Below are 23,468 nucleotides of genomic sequence, written 5' to 3'. Positions count from 1 at the left end.
TCAAATGACACAATACTACATTTCTTGGCATTTAGCTTATAGCCATGGGCTTTACACTTAGACTTACACTGTCAAGAGTGCCATAATGTAAGAAGTATCAAAGGCCTTGGCCTGGTTAAGGTAAAAGGTATGAACTGGTTTGTCTGCATGCAAAGCATCACTGACTTTTTCAGAGAAGTTTGCCCTGGTTTACAAAGTAAGATCTACCTTTAACAAACCCAGACTTGTTTGGGTCAAGGGATTGCAGACTGCTAATGTCCTAGTTAATACATTGCATAACAATGTACTTCACTGCCTTACAGATAAGGCAGCTGAGGTTTATAGGTCTGTAGTTTTCAGGGTCAGTGGTGGGTCCTCCCTTGTGGAGCAGGACAACTACATCGGTTCAACATACCTCCAGCATGAATCCAGTGGAAAGACTGAGACTGAAAAGCTTTAGTAATGAGTATGTAAGGTTGTGTTTGGTGCTGACAATAAGGCAGCCTGGCACACTGTCTGGACCCATGGATATAGTGCTTTTGGCTTTGTAAATAGCCTCAGAACTTTTTTCTGAAGTGATCTCGGGGAGTGGTATGGGTAATAGCTAGGGTTAGAAAAGGATGTGAAATTTGAAAAAACAAAAATGATCCACTAATATCTTGGCTATGTCATTTGGTAATTAATAAATATGTTTTGCTGTTGCTGCTATATATGGCCGCGGTAGTGCAGCGGTTAGTGTTGTTGCCTCATAGCAAGAGGTTCTCCCATTCGATTCTTGGCTGGAGCGCCTTCTGTGTGGAGTCTGCATGTCCACCCTGCAGTCGAGTGACATTTAAAAGACATGCAGGTAGTACGTGCGTGAATGGGTGTGCCTTCTTTGAAGGTTGGGCTGGCAACTCGGCACCATAAAAATTGACTGCCAATCATTAGCGGACTCAGAGTTCTGCTGTGGCGACCCCTAACCAGGAAAAGATGAGAGAGCTGTTGCTGCTATATATTCACTCAGCACATTACTGGGTATTGCTTTTAATGTTTCTGACATAAATGAAAAAGGCTTTGTTGTTGCCTTTAACACAGGTGTTAATTTTTTATTCATACTTACCTTTACAGAATGATGGCAACCTGATCAGCTTTGATAGTGGGAAGCAGAAGTTAGGCTGAGACAGACATGTACTAGAAGCTTCTTTTTTTTTCTTTGTTTTATTTTGCTTTATTTTTTTCAGTACTGTTGTCATCTGGTATCTTACCCATTTTATATATACGCAGAAGAGTGCATACATTGTTTTACAGCAGTAGGGAAATATAGGTTATCACTGTTAGATGTCACAGAAGATTACAAGATGGGAGCAACTCTCCTGTCAGCAGCATGTGCATAACTTACAGGCCTTCTTTTTTATTATTATTTTTATGCAATATCTATGAGTGAATGTAAAGTCCATCTGGCCTGCACAATCCTTTTTCCCATGCACGGAACAGATCTGATGCACACATAGCAAACAATTTTAGTTTTCAGTTTTCCTTGTCCATTTTATAAATAGACATAAATTCTTAAACAACCAAAACCTTGTTACTATATGTTTGCCAGTAGAATAGAAATAACACATTTCTCTGTTTTAAGAAAAAACATGCCTGGTGACCCTGAAGAAAACCTGAATACTTAGCAAAACAACTGAAAAAAAACATAATATTTTTAAGTTACTATACAATTATTTGCAGTCAAGAATTACACTGCTGTTCTTTGTATTACACTTAACCAACCACCAAGGTCAATACATCATAAACAGTTTCCAAAAGGCATTGTCATCCCCAGACAGAAATACTGCTCATTGTGGCATTATCTCAGACTTTTATTTCTCCATCACTTCTTAAAAATTTGTACTATTACCTGGTCATCTAGCTCAGATTAAATCAGACAGAACTAAAGTCAAATATACTAGCTCAATGGGCTATAGAGGAGCACTTCACACAGTTCATATAACCAAAGTCATAGGTAGCATTTAAATCAAATTCAGACTCACTCAAAGTCAATTCACATAAGTTTAATACCACACTGATGGCTTTTTCAAGATTGTTTGTGCTATTTTATCAATGTTTAACATCGTTTAGGCACTTCTTTAAATTAATGTGTAATCAGTATATATTCAACAACAAAATGTCAAAGCAGTATTTGAATATGGTAATTGAGTGACACCTAGTTATTCCAAGTAAACATGATTTTTCAAGCTTAAAAACCTCTCTTTTATATTATATTGACAAAATACATCAGTTTTAGCAGTTGTTTACATCTGTTTGCAGGGTTTGACAGAACAGTCAGCAAAATAGTTAGAAAAGGGCTTTTCTGGATGCCATCTCACTACCAGGATAACCACTGCAGCTTGTCCTATCCTTTGAATGAAAAGCACTTCTGTATAGCTGCAAAGGAGTTCCCGGGGGATGACACCCCCTCTAAAATACACCCGATTAAAGGAGCAAAATGAATGATGTATGATGCACCCAAGGACTCTGGATATACATGGAAATGAGAAATTGTACTGAATTAGATAAAATCTCTTGGCAGGAACGAAAGGGAAATGTTAAGTCTATGTGAAAATGGAGGGTAAATGTTTGCCACATTCATAAACTCCTGTTACTCTCCTTGTCTTTATTTGCAGCTCCCGATTGTTGCTTCCTCCATTGTTACTCTGTACTTCTTGGAGCTGACAGACTTATTCAAACCAGCCAAAGTAGGGTTCCAGTGCTATGACCGTCTTCTCAGCATGCCCTACGTGGAGAGCAATGAAGAACTCATACCGCTGCTTATGCTGTTAAGCTTGGCGTTTGCTGCTCCTGCTGCCTCGGTAGGTATACCTGCAGCTTGGATTATTGGGAATGGAAACAGTTAACTAAGACCTTCTGTTTCAACAGGTGTATGAACTTTGGAAAATTGCAAGATTTTGTGACAGACTGATGGTAACAGGTATAAGGTGTTATTACTGTTTCTTCGTGTGGATAATTTGTAGCTACAAATCAGATGAATTCAGTGTGGTCATGAAAATGCTGCTTAAATATCTCAAAAAGAAAGTCAACAATTTAATACATTTTAATATGCAAATGAAATGCTAAAAAAAAGTCCAAGCTTTTTGACTATATGAACCTTTTATCTTAAGGTATGACCTTCTTTTCTGGCAAGAAACAACTCAGAAACAACTTGCCAGCTCCAGAAAAAGTGCTCAGGTAGTCTAAAAGTTCAATCAGTTTTATTTATTTATTTTTTTAACATGGGTATCTAGCCATAATTATTATATTTATTTACTGATTACGTTCATGCATCCATAAGACAATGAAGATACTTGAACCATTGGACTGAGTGCCAGTATTCCTGCATGTGAAATGAAATTAAATGATTTAGATAAATCAGTGAGACTACTGGGCAAGGTGATCTAGTAGCTCACAAGGTGACATGATCACTGGGCAGATAAGCTCAGAGATTTCTTTGAACAGGTAGACTCCAAATGGGCACTGGGTGGATAGGTTCATTTCAAGCATCTCCACTCTACAGCTTCCATAAACCATTTGAATCAGTGAAGTCTCCTGCTGAAAAATGTTTTATAATAGCTTGCTGACAGTATGATATTTAGATATCTTATTCTGATAGACGTGGGCCAAGATTTAAAGACAGGCTGGGCACAAGCATTAAGGCTTTGGCAAAAAGTGTGATTGTCCATCCACGCATATACACACACACCTATCACATCTATGCTGTAACTAACCTCCAACTGTAACTACACAGGCAAAGACGCACGCGCACACACACACACACACACACACACACACACACACACACACACACACACACACACACACACGCTCACACTTACCTTACAGAACTCACATCTCTACGTACATAAACAGACATAAACACATGCAGACACCCTGAGCACTACCTATCTGCAAAACTCCAAGGCACTTACCTGTAATGTGATCTTTCACATTAAGAATAATAAGTGACTGTGAACTTTTGGCTGTGTAAATCATTTATCACAGGCATTCCTTGGGGCAGCATATAGCCAGTTCTCATATGCTGCTCTTCCGGAATTCCTCGTTGGCATTTGTGGTAGACAGAGAGACAGCCACTCATGGTGCTGCACCTCTTCAAAGGTAAGCACTGTGGTACAGTTATCTAAGAACTGGAAACAGCTACCTCCAGCTGTAAATGGGGCTTATCACTGGCGATTGGGTTCCTGAAACCTGGCCATGGTTTGCATCACCGATAATCCCTCTACGTTCTGTGAGTGGAACGGAGGATACAGCTACTGGAGTGCCTCTTCTGCTGCAACATATCAAATCACCTGCCATTACACTATATTATAACATACTGTGTCACAAAATGTTGTAATTCAGAATATATTGCATAAGATCTTAGCAAGTGATTTAAGTGCTAACTGTAAGAATTTGTGGGGTACAAAAGCTGGTAAATTGTTAACACCAAAGCCGTAACATTTATTAAATCATAATATACTGCATAACATTATTGCATAAGGACATACCATGTCTGTAAATTGCCATATACAGTGGTTTAATAATTTAGTTGTCATAATAATCCATTGAAAGAGTTGCATTGTGTCTTTGTGGATTTAGAGAAAGCATATGACAGGGTGCCTAGAGAGGAGTTGTGGTATTGTATGAGGAAGTCAGAACTTATTATATTTAGAAGTATTATTATACTGAGTTATTATACTCAGAAATAAATCTTGGAATAAATGGCGTTCCTCTAGAAACCCAACAGATCATCAAACCTTTAGAGAGCTCAGAAACAGTACCAAAAAAGCCATCCTTTCAGATAAATAGAATTTTTACTTTGAACTTCAGCAATCCACCAAAAAAGAACCAAAAAAGTTCTGGTCTACTATTAACAATCTACTTACCCCAGGCAAAATAGTTACACCCAACCCACAGAACTCAGACCCTGATGATCCCTCTTTAATAGCCAGTAACTTCAATACTTTCTTTACTACTTCCATACAAAGTCTAGCTAACCACCTATCTCCTGACACTTCTCAACTGCTCTTAAGTAGCTTCAATGACTCTCTTCCTCCCCTTCAACTACAACCCATATCCACCTCCTATATACAATCTCTTTTACAAAAACTTAAACCCACTACCCCCTCAGCAGATAAGCTTCCTGCTGAATTCCTGCAAGTAGCAGCTAAAGCTATTGCCTACCCTGTCTCTATCCTAATAAACAGATCCATAAAAGAGAGTACTTTCCCAGCAATCTGGAAAATATCATACATCATACCCTTACACAAAGGAGGTAAATCTACTGATCTTTCTAACTTTCGCCCTATAGCACTATTATCTCCTCTAGCTAAAATCATGGAAAAATGTATACACAAACAACTACTTAACCATCTCCTCCTTAACAACCTACTAGCTAACACTCAACATGGATTCAGACCTTCACATAGTACTACCACTGCACTACTTTCTTTTACCAACACTATCAACTGTAACCATAACAACAACAAACTAACCTCTTCTCTTTTCCTAGACCTGTCAAAAGCCTTCAATATGGTAAACCATACACTTCTTCTACACATACTTAAATCCCGTGCCTTGGATTACTCTTCCTTAACCTGGTTTTCATCCTATCTTGAAAATCGACAACAAGCAGTACTCTGGAAAAATTCTCTATCTGCTCTACTACCTATCTCTTTAGGAGTACCTCAAGGATCTATACTAGGCCCACTTTTATTTTCTATGTTTATTAATGATCTCCAATCATCTATCCAAAACACTACCTGTATACAATATGCAGATGATTCTACCATAATTTGTATGGCTTCCTCTCAAAGAGAACTCCAGTCTCTTACACAATCAACCTTTTCAACCGTTGAACAGTGGTTCTCAAAAAGATGTCTTCTTCTCAACCCCAAGAAAACTAAACTATTACTTTTCTCACCTACCCACAAATCTACTCAACTAAACTTCACTATTACTGCAAGTGATAATTCCCACATTTCCCCCGACTCTACTACAAAACTGCTTGGTGTTACTATTGATAATAATCTTAACTATGATTATCACATCAATAACACAATAAAAGCAGTTAATAAAAAGATTGGTTCACTGTACAGAATCAAACCCTTCCTTACACCCGAAGCACGGACCACCTTAGCACAATCACATCTTATCTCTACCCTTCTGTATGCTTCCTCTATTTACACTAATCTCTCTAAAGGTAACTTAGGAAACTGACTACATCTTACCACAATATAGCTCGATTTGCCACAGCATCTCAGTATAGAACTCACCACTGTCTAAACTTAAAACAATTACACTGGTTGGAACTTCCTAACAAGCTTATCTATCAACAACTCTTAATAGCACATAAAATTCTATATCAACCATCAAAAACACCAGCTCTTAGCAACCTCTTGACTCCCTATAATAACCTGAAACAACTACGCTCCTCCGAAAAGCTACAAGTTAACACTACTAGAATTACAAATTCTGCAGGTAACTGCCTTTTCTCCAACTCAGTTGGCAAAATATGGAATAACCTTCCCTCACACATCTCCTCTCTAGCCACTCTTCCTCTCTTTAAGAAACAACTTCTTTTACATCTGAACAATTTCTGGCTCTGCTCTTGTACCAATCCTGACTAACCTACTTTCATCTTTCTACTATCATATTTCTTTATTCAACACTGCAATGTTTCTCTCTGATCATAAATGACTTAATGATTCTATTGTTACTACTGTTCTCATATATGAAAAAAAAAAAAAAAAAATTTTTTTGTTACAATTAATGTTTTTATAAGTATGTATTACATTTTGAACTACGTAATACTCCCACCCTCCCATATTTTGTACTGAAAGTAGTCAATGCCTTACTTACTACGTAGTTGGTATTATTTGTTTTTTTCTTAGATTTGTATTACCTGACCTGGACTAATATCTTTGTATTTTTGCTCATTGCCTGTGTCATAAGTCTTTATTGTACATGTATTTCTATTACCTTGCTTTAATCTGTGGAGCTTTTCTCCCCGGGCCTCCACTGAAAATGGACATTGATCCAGCTGGACTAGCCTGGTCAACAAATGTAAAATAAATAAATAAATAAATAAATAAAGTCGGGAGTGTCAGAGAAGTATGTAAGAGTGGTACATGATATGTACGAGGGTAGTGTGACAGCGGTGAGGTCTGTGGTGGGAGTGACAGATGCGTTTAAGGTGGAGGTGGGATTACATCAAGGATCAGCTCTGAGCCCTTTCTTATTTGCAATGGTGATGGACAGGTTGACAGACGAGATCACACAGGAGTCCCCGTGGACTATGATGTTTGCTGATGACATTGTGATCTGTAGTGAGAGTAGGGAACAGGTGGAGGAGACCCTGGAGAGGTGGAGATGTGCTCTAGAGAGAAGAGGAATGAAGGTCAGCAGGATTAAGACAGAATATATGTGTGTGAATGAGAGGGAGGATAGAGGAATGGTGAGGATGCAGGGTGTAGAGGTGGTGAAGGTGGATGAGTTTAAGTACTTGGGATCAACAGTTCAGAGTAATGGTGAGTATGGAAGAGAGGTGAAGCAGAGAGTACAGGCAGGATGGAGTGGATGGAGAAAAGTGTCAGGAGTGATTTGTGGCAGACGAGTACCAGTAAGAGTGAAAGTGAAGGTCTACAAGAGGGTAGTGAGACCAGCTATGTTATATGGGTTGGAGACAGTGGCACTGACAAAAAGGCAGGAGTCAGAGCTTGACGTGGCAGAGTTGAAGATGTTAAGATTTGCATTGGGTGTGACGAGGATGGACAGGATTAGGAATAAGTATATTAGAGGGTCCGCCCAGGTTGGAAGGTTTGGAGACAAAGCCAGAGAGACAAGATTACATTGATTTGGACATGTGCTGAGGAGGGATGCAGAGTATATTGGGGAAAAAGATGCTAAGGATAAAGCTGCCAGGTAACAAAAAAAGAGGGAGGCCTAAGATAAGGTTTATGGATGTGGTGAGAGAGGACATGCAGGTGGTTAGTGTGACAGAGCAAGATACAGAGGACAGGAAGAAATAGAAACAGTTGATCTGCTGTGGCGACTCCTAACGGGAGCAGCTGAAAGAAGAAGAAGAAGAAGAATCCATTGTATAACACCTAGGGAAGTATGCTATGATAAATTCATATGATGGACTGTTTGAATTAGAAATTAGTTGGAAGATTAAAAAATGAAATAAATTACTGGATAGCTAGTGGAATACAAAGAGTCTGGGGTTAATAGGAGGTGAGTATACTTTTGATAACGATGAACATTTATATGGTACAAATGTAATGCACATTAGATAGATAATGCTATTTGAAAAAAGCTCTGTTTCTGAAGTTTATTGATGACAGCCATTTGAAGAATATAGGTTAGGGTGGATAAGTACAAATTTAACTTTATAGGACATTATTGTTAGGATTAGGATTGTAGGAGGATTGGAAGGACAGAGGTCACTGATATTCACATGAGTTGCTGTAGTAGAATATAAAGTAAATATCTACATAAAATAGGACTAAGAACACTATATTGATTAGAAATAAAATTTAACACCCTAAGTTATTACAATACTTATAAAAAACTTGGATGCTCTCTAAGTGTAATAACCTGGTTTTCCTCTTACCTAAATGATAGACAACAATTGGTTAGATGGCAAAACCAACAATCACATTATCTGGCAAACAACACAGGTGTCCCCCAAGGGTTCATTTTAGGACTAATACTCTAAAATATTCATTAATGATCTAAATTAAACCCTCCCAACAAAGTATATTGATTCAAAATGCTGATAATTCAACTATCATCTCCTCCAACAATTTCACTAACCTCCAGAAAATCACCCAAGATGCATTCACCTCCATAGAAACCTGGCTAAATAATGCCCAATTAATGCTGAACCCAAGAAAAACTAAACTGCTACTATTTTCATCCAAACCTCCAGCTGTAGACTTCAAGATTTTTTTCACATAACAAAACAGAAATTGAACAGGTGCAATATGCAAAACATTTAGGTATCACTATTGATAATAAACTCTGTTTTGAACAACACATACTCAATAAGTAAAGAAAACCCATTTCAGATTGGGCAGACTACACCAACATAAACTCTATCTAGATAAACAAACTAAGATAAAACTAGCAAACACTTTGCTTATCCTATCCCTCTTGTATGGAAACCCATTTTCACCAACCTCCATACATCCCTCAGTAATAAGCTGCAATCGTGCTATAACAAGATAGCAAAATTCACCTCCAACATACCCAACTGTTCACACCACTGCAAAGCTATCTCAAACCTGTCCTGGCTTGAATTTCACTACTCTCTCTATTATACTCAATTAGCATTTGCTTATAAGCTAATTTTCAAATCTGATAGCTGTACCACACTCCAGTCTATCTTACACACATGCACTACAACTAGAACCCTCTGCTCCTCAGAAAGGACCCTTTTAAATGTAGCTAAACCCAATAAATGAGCAGAACAATTCCTATATTCATGTAACATTGCCAAACTGAGGAATAGCCTCCCCTCATATATTGCTAAACTTGACTCCCTAACAGCCTTTAAAGCTGCACTAAAAACCCACCTCTTAAATAATCCCAGCTGTACTTGTGAAATACAGTGTAAGCCCCCTTAACTTCACACACTTAACTACTCAGATTCTGCTTTTAACCATCTCTGATATCATTTTTCCTTCTCCTCTAAATCACAGTTTCTCCTACCTATGATATGTATCAATTTTACTAAGTTTTACAATTACTCTCTTGTAAATTGAAAGTATGTTATACTATACTAAGGTTTATGATTAACTTTATGTGATTGAAAGCATGTTATTAAGTATCCATAAATATCTCTTTCACTTTGTATTTGTTCTGTATAATATTTGATTAACTGTAGAGTTTTTCTCCCCGGGCCTCCACTGAAAATGAAAATATATAGAAGAAGGGCATTATGTAGAAGTCAGGGGCATGAAATTGAAGAACAATAATAGATGCAATTGTCAATCTAAAATGGTTGTGTACCTGGCTAAATGTCAAGAATGCCCTTCATTCTATGTAGGAAAAACAGAATGAAAATTACGTGAAAGGATTTATGAACACCTATATAGTATTTCCAGGAATAAGGGCAAAAATTCCTAGCAAAACATGTCAGTCTGAACCCAGGGCACACTTTTAAATTTTGGATAATACAGCAGATGTGGCCTAACCCGAGAGGTTGTCCAATGACAGTAATGTTGGAATTATCTGAATTGTTGTGGCAAATATGCCTGGATGCATATATACTGCCAGGTTTAAATGACGTGTTCTATCCACAGCATATTAAAACTGAAAAATTTAAAAAGATAATATTTATGAGTAGTTGAATAAGAATTTAGATTTTCATATTCATGTTTTTACTCATGTTTAACATTTATTTGTTGTTTAAAAAAGTTTTACTATATGCTTTTGTATGAGAGAAGTCTGAGTAATATAAGTGTTCTTATGTAGAGGGTACTTTAAATTCTTGATTGGTCTTTTGATCACAAGACTAGTAAGGCAGGACATTTTAAGCACCATTTTATTTAGTAACAGTGTATCTGAAGAAGTTCATATGTAGAATTGGACGAAAAGCACTTTATACAAATACATTTATTTTGATTTAAAGTTACATCTGGACTCCAGTCTACCTGCCTTCCTGGAACTTATTTTGATTTTGTTCATCAGTCTGCTTTTTGCGGTTGTTTATCTAGTTGGTTTGTTTGCTTTGTACTAAGTTCATGGCAGCTATTGGACTGGATAGTTCACCACCCTTGTTCACAGAACCAGAGAACAAGAGAGAGACACTGAATAATTTGACTGCGATGATATCTACCCTCCCGAAGCAGGTAGAGGCTTTATATAAAAGACTAGAACAACCTCAGCTTGGAATGAACTGTATACAGAAAGAGAATGCCTCACAGCAAATGTTGCAATAACTACATGTTTTTTCTGGCGCAGTTTCACTACCTCCCATTCAAAATTCTGCTGGGGAAGGAACCACCAGGACTAATTTGAGACATTTGAATGACGAGCAAAGGGAAGATCGCAATTTGGATTACAGTGAAGGGAGTAATTTACCTCTGAGGCTTATTGGGGAGTCGAATATGCAAGTTTGCCTTGCAGCACCTTTGAATTTTAAAGAACAAGCATCTAATACACCAATGGATCCACCAGTCGGAGGTAATTCCATGAGAGATAATCTAACAGCACTGGACAATAAACTGTTAAAATACAAAAAATTATGTCTTGAAATAGAATACTTTAATGAATGTATTCACTTAAAAATAGTCCCTAAGGGACTTAGAATTTGTCAGTATGTGACAGTTCTGACACCCGGACACAGACTCTCATAAAGAACTTATAAATCTTTTTAACCAGCAAGGACTTGATTTATTAGCATTAATAATCAAACACTACCATAAGACGGCTCAAGATATAGCCCATGATGTACAAATACTTGACGAGTCAATAAGAAATCATGTTGACTTTTGCAGGTATAAATACAAATATCTGTGAATTTTCCAGAGCATAGATCAACACCTAAATAAATTGAAGGCGACCAAGATAAAAAAGCTGAACTGGGATTGCCTCCAATATGAGAACGGCACCGCCTACCCTCACCCATCACCAGCGCAAGTGTGGAATGCACAAAACCGCACCCGCACTATGAATATGCAAGACATAGAGGGAGGAAATAACACAGCAATCACCTCTAATGACTCAAGGGATGTCACCACGAACAAGGAAGTACGAGGTGGAAATAATACAGGATGGGGCAATAACAAAACTCGGAGAAAGGAGCAGATTCATAATCAACATCAGGGATGAACTAATAACAATTCAAATTGGAATCAACATGATAATGTTGATTATCACCAGTACGGACAACGTAATAATGAGCAAAGGTTGAATAATTCAAATGGGGTGAAGCAGGATTTTACCAGAGGCAAGCAGCAGAGGAAGAATAACCACAGGAAAGCCCACAACAAGAGGTGGAGGGAAATTCCTCACAGTACCTTCTAGAATCTCTAGATGGACAGAGAGGACTGCGGTGGTGGTGCTGCAGTGGCGTTGTCAACTCACAGTTAGACGTTGCCCGTTCAATTCTCAGTTAGTGCATCTTCTGTGTGGTGACATGTGTGAACGGGCATTCCTTCGTTGATGGTTGTGCGTTAGGCCCGGCAAGCCAGCACGTAAAAATCTACTGCCAATCATTAGCGGACCGGAGTTCTGCTGTGGCGACCCCTAACTGGGAAAAGTCAAAAGACACAAATAAACCTTCTAGATGGACAGAAATGTGTTCTAGTTAAGAATGTGGAAGGGGACTTCGCAATTTATAACTATTCTTCCTTTGAGTTCCGATAGAACTGGTTGAACTCCTTCCTAAAAGACTGTCTTTCGTCCCTGACCAGAACATGGACTTGGCTAAAACAGTATTGGACTTAAAATTGTTTGTGAGAAAACTTAATCTAAATTCAATCATGGGTAACAGTAATGCCTTAGATGTAAGACCTTATGCTATATGCAGTATGTATAACCCCTCTTTACATCCTATGTTAGAGATTTTTGAGAAAGTATGTGAATTAGATTTTAAAGCATAACTGGCAAAGACGGGCACCATAAAAAGAATATGAGTAAAGAGGAATGGGAAATACTTAAGGTATCAAAAACAGCCCAAGTAAGAGTAATGAAGCCTGATAAAGGCAATGGTTTAGTCTTAATGGATATTAATGACTATGAAAACAGAGTAGAGAAAATACTACAAATGGAAACTTATGAGGAAGTGTCACTAAACCAATTTAATATAGCGAACCAGCATATCAGAATATACATTAATGACTTATTTATTGAGGCTAAGATAGATTTAAACCTTTATAATTACATGAACTTTCTAGCACCTTTAACACCGGTAAACTTTGGAGTTCCAAAAATCCATAAAGATTTGAATGACCCCCCCACTTAGACCAATAGTGGATGGAAGGAATTTCATAAAGTACGCATGCTCCAAAGTAATAGAGAATATCTTGAAAAAATATGTAATTACTGAAACTCAAATATGTAAGGATTCATGGTCCTTCTTAGAAAAGATAAATTCATTAGTTTAACAATGAATATAATTTCCTGACAGTTGACGTTAAAGATCTCTATACATCTATGCCCCATGCCTTAGGCATTGAGTGGGTATCCATCATGATGTATAAAAAGGGTGCTCCAACAACTGAAATACATCTAGTGGAGGAGTTACTTGATATTACCCTCAGTAATAATTTCATTTTTTTTCAAACAGAAATACTACTTACAAAAGATAGGAGTGGCAATGGGGTCTCCGTGCGGAGCCAATTTTGCCAATATGGTAATGGGATATTGGGAGCATGAATTTATATTTAATAAGGTAGGCATACCTGATTCTATAGATTTTTTCATGAGATACCTGGATGATACATTTATGATCATAAAGGGTGATAGCCAGGTGGCAAAAACATTGGTTGATTATTTCAACAGTACAACCAATTTCCTACAGTTTACCTTTTCCTACTACGACTACGAGATCCCATATTTAGAAGTTAAGTTGAATAAAAATGAACAAAAAGATTACACAGCTAGAATTCATTGTAAAAATGTATTCCAACACCTTTCTGCATCTTTCAAGTGTTCACCCTGACCACCAAAAACAAGCTGTTGTGAAGGGTCAACTAGTAAGGGCAGCCAGAATGGTGTCTAGTAAGCTTGATTTTGAAAATGAATGTGAAAACTTAAAGGGGGTGTTCACTAAGCGAGCATACCCAAGTAACTTGTTGGACAAATTAATAGAAGAGGTTAAAAGAAAAAGAAGGAACGGGCTTTATAGGCCCATTTTAGAAGATGAATACATACATGAGGGGCAGTTAATTGAACCAGAGAAGAGAATAGTAAATATTAATATTAATACCAATTTTAGAACAGGGTGTGTGATTACTTACCATCAGGAAGCTTACAAAGTGAGAAATATTATATACAAGAATTGAAATTTCATCTCAGGTAAAAGGGACTTGGTTGGTAAAATAGGAACAAGTCTTAAGATTATTTACAGGAAGGGCATAAATTTGAAAAATACTTTGGAGAAAGAAAAAATTAAATTGTATAGGAATCTGGGCACTTTCAAATGTGGCAGTTGCCCCTATTGTAAATATATAGAAGAAGGGCATTATGTAGAAGTCAGGGGCATGAAATTGAAGAACAATAATAGATGCAATTGTCACTCTAAAATGGTTGTGTACCTGGCTAGATGTCAAGAATGCCCTTCATTCTATATAGGAAAAACAGAATGAAAATTACATGAACGGCTTTATGAACACCTATATAGTATTTCCAGGAATAAGGGCGAAAATGCCCTAGCAAAACATGTCAATCTGAACCCCAGGGCACATTTTTAAATTTTGGATAATACAGCAGATGGGGCCTAACCCAAGAGGTAGTCCAATGACAGTAATGTTGGAATTATCTGAAATGTTGTGGCAAATATGCCTGGATGCATATACACTACCAATTTTAAATGACGTGTTCTAGCCACAGTATCTTAAAATTGAAAAATTTAAAAAGATAATATTTATGACTCGTTGAATAGGAATTTAGATTTTTATATTCATGTTTTTATTCATGCTTAACATTTATTTGTTTTTTAAAAAAGTTTTAATATATGCTTTTGTATGAGAAAAGTCTGAGTAATATGTGTTCTTATGTAGCGGGTACTTTAAATTCTTGATTGGTCTTTTGATCACACAACTAGTAAGGGAGGGTATTTTAAGCATCGTTTTCTTTAGTAACAGTGTATCTGAAGACGTTCATGTATGGAATTGGACGAAAAGCAGTTTATACAAATACATTTATTTTGATTTAAAGTTACACCTGGAGTCCAGTCTACCTGTCTGCCTGGAACTTTTTTGGATTTTGTTCATCAGTCTGCTAAGAACAACAAGGAAAGAAAGGAGCAGATATGATGAGGTCATATTGTACTGAAAAACTGAAGGAAGGAGAATTTTCAAGGGACCTAAGAAAATTAGTGCTTTTAAACTGATAAAGAGAGAAAACAAGAGTAATGGCACCGGGATGGAAATCATCAGGAAAATGTACAAGGGATAATGTCTTGTAAGCGCATCTCTACAACAGGTTTGAAGGCATTACGGTATATCATAACATAAAGGAAGACTATATTCAGAAAATGAAAGCCTTTTTTTTCATATTTTCATCTTTTATGCAGTACTGGTATCAGAGCATGGCTGTAAGTTGATAGAATTATTTTATGATTAAATATATCCAAAATGGCCACATGGGATCTGCCATATTGACTTTTTTTCTTCAGTTAAAGTTTCTTCTATCCACAAAAAGGCCACATCAAACAAAAGCAAAGTAAATACCTCAAGTGCAAAAATAATAAAAAAGATGTTCAGGGATGGAACTGGATGTCTGAAGGGGGAGGTCCAAGTATGAAGTTTCCTCTCAAAATGTCTTGCATACATTTAGAGAACCCAAGATAGTGAAGTCTTGAACATGGAAGCAGAAAATAGCTGTCAAATGCACTTTGACATAGAAAAAGACAACGGATGAAATCAGAGTTCAAAGAGATAAACCAGCTCTAAGGAAAGATCCAAATTAAATGGGAAAGCATTTCCACATATCTCCCTAATTGCTCCGAGTCAATGGTTTCTGAGATGCCACAATGGTACAGACTATACTGCATGAGTATTGTCCAGTGTGGGTAACTAATGGATTTCAATCAAGCATGCTTTCAATTTAAGAAAGGCAAGTTGAGGTAAATGGATCAGATGGCCTGATCAGAAATTGTCATTGGAAAGAAGATGAAGTGAAACAAAAGCGTAATCCAACACTACAGGGTACAACACCTATCTTGGCCAAAGTAGGGCCACCAAGATCACCTTCGCATGAAGCTGCCTAACCTTCATTAGGAATCAGGACAACAGTGGTAAGGAAGGGAAGGCATACAGAGACTCCTGTGGCCAAAAAGAAGTAAAGGCATCCCTCGGATGGCTTTGTGGAGAGAAAAATAATAGTAACTGTAACATTCATTTCTGACTAGAGATGCAACCAAGTCATATATTAAACAGTCACAAAGTGTAAAGATTACTTAGGTTTTTAAAGGGCTATGAGACCAAACAGAGGGGAAAAACTACTAGCAATATGTGATATAGCACCACAAAGCTGTTCGTCCAGATATTGCGCTCCACTGATGATATGACCTCTTATAAGAAGGGTAAGAATAAGAACTTTTCACTTTGGTGATGTATTCCACCACTGACATGTTGTCTAAATGCATGTGCTCCATGTTCTTGTGAATCCAGTCGTCCAGAGACTGAACAGCCAAAAAACTGCCTTAATTTCCATCATAATAACAAGGAGGGCATTCTCCTTAACACACCGAAACATCTTGGTTATATGGCTGCCTACATGTGCATCCCTCCACAGTCCCAATACTCTAATTGGCAAGAGTTGCTGGAGGTAGGGGTTTACTTGACAATAAGCTGTGGGGCTGCAACTTCCAGGCAAGGTGAACTTTGCAGGCCTCTTCAAAATCTGATTTGTGGCATCCAAAGAACCCTTGTTATGTCACTACTGTACCTTGAGGGTTTTGAGGGATCACTTCACTACTGTTATGTATAAAACTGCAGATACATAGGCCAGAATTCAGAAATGCATAATGCAGTGCATAGTCAGTGCATTACACCAGAGCAATTCACGGGTGGCTGCTGTAAGAAGGCACCAATCCATAGTGCTGCATCAGTCTTGCTGGTAAAAGCCAAGTGCAAATGTATCAGTTTAGTGATGCAGCTAATGAAAATTAGCCATGTGTGCTTCCCCAAAATAGCATGGTAGAGTGATTCAAAGAATTGAGTATTATGGCAGGAAAAGGTCTGTCAGCCCTGTCGGAGGTAAATACAGTGAAGCCATCTGTGTATGCGTATGTGTTCATGTGTGTGAGTAGGTGTGTAGGTATGTGTAGGAGCATGCGTGTACGTGTGTGTGTGTGTGTGTGTGTGTGTGTGTGTGTGTGTGTGTGTGTGTGTGTGTATGTGTGTGTGTATGCAGATGCATGACTGCAACTGTATTTATCTCAGTATACTGTCAGGATGTATATGTGTTTCAGAGAGTGAATGAGTGTCTGAGTGTGTGGTGTGTGTGTGTGCGTGTGTGTGTGTGTGTGTGTGTGTGTGTGTGTGTGTGTGTGTGTGTGTGTGTGTGTGTGTGTATGTAGATGCATGACTGCAACTGTATTTATCTCAGTATACTGTCAGGGTGTATATGTGTTTCAGAGAGTGAATGAGTGTCTGAGTGTGTGGTGTGTGTGTGCGTGTGTGTGTGTGTGTGTGTGTGTGTGTGTGTGTGTGTGTGTGTGTGTGTGTGTGTGTGTGTGTGTGTGTGTGTGTGTGTGTGTGTGTGAGTGTCTCTATGTATGACAGCATATGTGCAGGTGTGGGGGTATAAGTGCTTGAAGGAGATTGTGGGTGCTTATGTGTATAAAAGAGCATAATTGCCATTGTCTGGACGTCTGCTCGTGCAAGAGTGTGTGTGTGCATGTGGTTGTAGGTGCCTGTATTACATGAGTTGGTAGGAAGAGTATTACCACGGTCACCTGTAACTGCAGAATAGTTGATTCAGAGACATGATAATGAGACACTAATGAGCTGTTACTGTATGTGGCTTTTTCATGTCTCTGAATTGCATTATATCATCATTGTGTTATTGTGAACTGTGGTATTTCCCACTTAGCATTGGCCATTATATGTTTTCTGAATTCCAGCTGTAGTCTGTAACTACCTGACTGGAAATGATTTGAGAATAAGAGAATGGAAGTCTGCCAGCCTCTGTTGAGGTAGAAATGCCAGTCAGGTCTTGGTATCTAAGGAGCAACCTAATAAAATTAGTAGTTAAACAGTTACCAGCAAGCCGATAGTGATCCCCAGGGAATGGAAGAAAGTAAGTGCCTGTATACTGTGGTGTAGTGATGGGCGAACTGTGACACTGTTGTAGTGTTATAGTGATCTTATAAAACAGGCTGCAATCTACAGTGCAAACCTGATGTTTTACTGCATCATAAACCTACTGACTTCTAATATACACCAGCATGACCAAGATAATTGTTTAGTACCATAGTCTAGTGACTAGTAAGCTGTAAAACAGGTACAATACTTAACTAGTTACTTTATATTACAACTAAAATAGTAAAGTTTCATATTCAGTGTGATTACTAATGAGTTGTCTATACAATGATATATTAGTTATGAAGTGTTTCCCAATTTGGTGCAATAGCTGACTTTTATTAATCACTGATATGACTTGTGATGCAGTAGGTGATAGGTTTTTATACATCACTGTATATGAGTTAAAGAACTGTTAGGTAATATGATGGGATTGATTATAAGCTGTTAAATGCCCAGGTGAAACGGGTGACTTATGCATATTAGTGTGCAGTAACTGGTAAGCACTGCTGCTCCTACATCATGCTTTTGAATGATGCAACTGATAATGATGTTATTATAATATCATACGCTATCTTATAATGAGTTATTATATATTATGACAGATTTACTACTCAACTGTTGTACATTATGGTATAATAATTGCTGAAATAATTATGGTATCAAGTAAGTTTTTAAACATTATGCCATAATTACTAGACAACTATCTTATATTAAGATGTTATACCAAATGAAATACCCTTTATTATGGTGCACCTACTGAAACGTTAGTATATGGCAAAGTTATTAGTGAGTACAATGATGCAATAGCTAAACAATTACTGTACAACTACTAAGCAGTTGATATACATTGAGTTGCAATGATATATATCTGTCAATGTACATGCTAGTACATTAATCAATAAACTGCTGTGATGTAATTGCCGTAATTACTTATGAGCCATTTCATACCATGGTATAATGGGTCTATATTATAACATTGAAGTCTTACAACTTTGAATGTTATAATATCGAACCCATTCGATCGAAAGACCAGAAAATTGAACAGTCAGAATAGCAAATTTTTTCCCAGGGAAAAAATTTGCTGTTCCGACAAACATACACATACCATAAGCACACCAAAATAAATAATCCACACACATACACTTCACAAAACCCTACACTAAACCATACATACACTACTAGCTATCCACTCACCTTAACCCAGCCCTAACCCTAAGGTCCCTAACTATCGCACACTCACCTTACCCGCTCCCTAACCCTAAAGTCCCTATTGCACACTCACCTTACCCGCTCCCTAAAGTCCCTATCGCACACTCACCTTACCCGCTCCCTAACCCTAAGGTCCCTATCGCACACTCACCTTCATTCGCACACTTACCTTAACCCAGTTCTTAACCTTCGCCCCACAGTTGAGGAAATAGCGAAGCTGCAGAAACGGACCACCGAATACTAGGAAAGTATTCAATATTCCGCAGCTTCGCTATTTTCAGCGTTCGGTGCATAGGGTTTGATATTATAACATTCTAAGTTTTAAGACTTTGATGTTATAATATAGACCCGATATAATTATTGAGAAGTTATATTCTGTGGGATGGAGGTGGTAAATCCAGTTTTTCATTGTTTCTCCATCAAAACTTTTTAATGAGGGGTGGGGAGTTGGTATAATGTTTGGAGTGTTTACAAACTTAAGCTGTAACCCTTTCAGATGATCCAGCAGAAATTACAGATTGAAATACCAATCGCGTTTATAAGCTCATCAACAATCAGCAATACGCATGAATGGCTAATTGCAACAATGTTGCACAGGGTCTTGTGAGATGACATAAATAAATGATGGTCCAATGAAAGAAGCTGACCTGGCCATGGTAAGCACTGCAGATCTGCAACGGTGCTAGCTAACTTATAGTCCCAGAATGTATCCCAAAAAAAGAGATATTTCAGTGAAGCAGAGAGGTGCCAAAACTGCCAGTCCAGTGGTTCAACACTCAACATGCCATCAATGGCCTGGCTGAAATAGCAGCATGAACAATGGAGGAGCTGGCCAGTGTGACATGTGATGAGCAACCAGTACCTTGTTCTTTCAAAAAGAGATGGTAGGGGGTTTAAGTCTGATTAGCAAAGGCCAGGATAAGCATAACCATTATGCTCACATCAAAGGAACACACCCAATACACCTCATAGCATGTTTGCAGTAGTCTGCTAACCTATACATAGGACTGGTTTCAGTGTATGCTGCGCCCATCCACAGGAAAGGCATATTTTTAACACCTTTGTTAAAATATCACTTAAGAAACAGGCACATATACATTTATAGGGTTGGGAGGGTGGCCTAATGGTTAAGGTGTTTACTTTACAAGCACAAGGTACAGGGTTTGAATCTCACAGGGGATAATTGGCTAGGCTTAAAATGGCTCGCAAGGGCAGGTAGTCTAGTGCTAATCTACGAACCTATGAACCTATAAACAAACCATGTGAGCATTATGGGTGGTGCAGTGGTGCAGGAGTTAGTGTTTTCGCCTCACAGCAAGAGCTTCTCTGGTTTGATTCTTGGCAGGGGTGCCTTCTGTGTGGAATCTGCATGTCTTCCCTTCATTCGCGTGGGTTTCCTATGGGTGCTCCGGTTTCCTTCCACATTCCAAAGACATGCATCAGGAGCATTCCTTCCCAGGCCTTGGCTGAAAATGGGCTCTGTCCCAATCATCTTTCCTAGTAAACAAATTTTAAATAAATAGATAAAAATAATTTTCATTTATATTCATTGTACATTACCTATATGTTTTCTTTCTTTATACCAACTGTCATTCGGTCCAACAATTCATAAACTGATCAATTAATGACGTGCTTAAAAACTGTCACTACTCCTCTTGAGCATTATTCTGCATGCATCTTTGCATCTCTCTCACAAATTCCATTTATTTCTACATAATGTGTTCCTTCCCTTTTCTAAAGATCCCACTTTCAGTTCTTTTATATCTTTTACAATAGTCAATACTTCAAATGCTGTTGATTTAAGTTTTGATTTTGATTTTCTAGTAATTGCTTTTTTTGGCAGCCAATACCTTCCTCATGTCAAAATAGGGAAATGGTCAAGCTGCTATCCTGGATGGCAGCGTCAGCTGGGTGCTAGGTATCAGCAGCCACAATTAGGTGCTAGGCACTGACAGTCGCTACTTGGTGCTACTTGGTGCTTGGGGTTGGCAATAACTTCTGGGTGTTAGGGGTCAGCAGTCACTACTGGGTGATAAAAGGCACCAGCCACAACTGGGTGCAAGGCATCAGTAGTCACAATTTTGTGCTAGAGGTCAGGATTCTGGGTGGTAGGGATCAGCAATCAGATAGACCCAAAGGTTAGAAGTTTGTGTCAGTAAGGTGTATGAATACATGATTATGAAAAACACATCAGCATGATTTAGAGGCATAGTGCAGGAATTCCAAAATTGTATAGCAATTTATGTGAGTTCTATCTCACCAATACAGCTGCACCTCATAAAATTTAAAATAGATAGTTGAATCACAAACGATAATGTCTTTTCAGCTTGTTATAATTACAAATGCTTTAAGAAAGTTACTGAAGAATCATAAAGTTGTTGGTGGTGAGCTGAGTGTGTATGTGTGTGTGTGTGTTGTGTGCATGTGTGTTGTATTTACAAATGTCTGCATGTACTGTGTGCACATTTTGATTGCAATGGGCTGTGGGGGGTTGTTTCTTTTGTTGGGGGGGGGGGGGTTGGCCCACTTGCTATGTCTTTACCCTTCCATAATGAAGGATTGTAATGTTATCATCCCTCCTCTCTTTTCAGATAATGATAGGCGAAGGGATTGTTTACTGTTTGCAGTCCAAACTGAAACACAAAACAAGCTCAGAAGGGAGTATTAACGCCGGTGGCTGCAACTTCAACTCCTTCCTCCGAAGAACAGTAAGGTTTGTGGGTAGGTTTTCTTAGGCCCTAAGTTGGGCTGCAGAAGATTTTAATGGCCAAAGATCTAAAAGGTGAGATGTTAGGAAAGAAGAAAATGAACTGAGTGTGGATGTGATGGCACTCCCAATTGTCACAAGCAATATTTTCCATCACACTAACAATAAGTATTCCCCTACTTACAAAAGCAAATACCAACTCCTATCAGCAAAAATTGAGACCAATTGTCTAAAAGTTGTTCACTAATTCTTATAAGGTGATAAAGAAAAGTTCACTGCTTGTTTTAATATTGAAGTCCTGTGTAAATGATGTTACAGTGGGGTTACTGATATAACAACGTCATGTATTTGTGCCTACTAACAACCTTCCACTGGCAAGTTTAACCTGTGCCAGAATGGACAGTGTTGATTCATTGTGCTGATCCATAAAAAACAGTATAATAATGCATTTTATGAAGTACTCAGTAATAGAAATCAACTGCAGATGCAACAGTTTATTCATTTACATCTACATCATGGAAAAAATAACCCTGCTTTGTATATGTAGCAGATCATAAAACAATAATTTGTGTGTTTAGCTGCCAATAGTGTGCTACGTTTCATCCCATGTGCCTTTACTTTTACTTTCCATTTCCCTACCCTTTTCAAGAACTTCAGCAAAGGGTAGGGGAATGCAATGCAAAAGTGAAGGCACACGGGATAAAACATACTACAAATAAGATATTTGTAATTGCATCAAATGGGGAAATCAGAAGAAGATGAACATTGAGACAGAAGGGAAACAGTGGAACAGTTTAATAGCTTCAAGTATCCGGGAGGGGTGGTTGAGGAGAAGGGAAGTCTGAATGAGAAGGTCAAAGCAAGAAACAGAGGAGTTGCAACCAACTGGCACAGAGTGTCAGGGATAGTGTATGACAGAAGAATGCCAAAGAAGCTGAAAAGTAAGGTATACAAAACAGTGGCGCAACTAGTACTACAGTATGGTAAGAAACCTGGGCAGTACAGGCAGAATGGTAGAGGAAGCTAGAGGTGATGGAGATGAAGTGCCTGAGATGGGTGATGGGATGCACACTGTGGGATGGATGAAGAAATGATGACACCAGAGCAGAAGCTAAAGTAGCTCCAGTTACAGAGAAGGTAAAAGAGAATAGATTACGGTGGTTCGGGAACATGTGCAGGAAAGAAGAAGACAATCTGGTGAAGAAGAATTGAGACAGACAGGAAGAAGGCAAGAGGAAACAAGGTCATTCAGCAAAGAGATGGAGGGACTGTGTGAGAGGAACCTCCGACAGCCAGGCATGAGTGTTGAAGAAGGTAGGATAGTAGCATAGAACAGGGAGAGATGGCAATACGTGACACAACATCCCAACCCCATATAGAAAATGGGAAAAAAGTTTATTATGATGATGAGTTTGCAGTGAAGGACAAAAAAAAATGGTAAGCATTGATCAGAGTCAAAATTTACTGGACAGTTTATTCTACTGACTTAAAGCTTTGAGCTGTTGATGAGTTTTATCCTGTTGTCTTTGATATGATTCTGTTAGTTGCATTCATATGCAAATTACATTATT

At 38.2% G+C, this 23,468-nt stretch overlaps 1 protein-coding gene across 2 annotated transcripts in view; it reads left to right on the top strand.

Moving 5' to 3' along the window:
* PLPPR3 (phospholipid phosphatase related 3) overlaps positions 1-23,468 on the top strand; it is a 316,736-nt gene that overhangs the window by 271,990 nt on the left and 21,278 nt on the right. For both annotated transcript variants that reach the window (XM_044053791.1, XM_044053792.1), the window contains exons 3-4: positions 2,631-2,816; positions 21,782-21,911. In XM_044053791.1, coding sequence (XP_043909726.1) covers positions 2,631-2,816; positions 21,782-21,911 — 316 coding nt within the window. The remainder of the gene's footprint in view (positions 1-2,630; positions 2,817-21,781; positions 21,912-23,468) is intronic.

This window comes from Protopterus annectens, chromosome 13.part0 (genome assembly GCF_019279795.1).
Source record: "Protopterus annectens isolate FY-2018-M chromosome 13.part0, PAN1.0, whole genome shotgun sequence".
NCBI classification, from domain to species: Eukaryota; Metazoa; Chordata; order Ceratodontiformes; family Protopteridae; genus Protopterus; species Protopterus annectens.
Note: the sequence above shows the minus strand (reverse complement) of the source record. Positions and strands in the feature narration are given on the sequence as shown.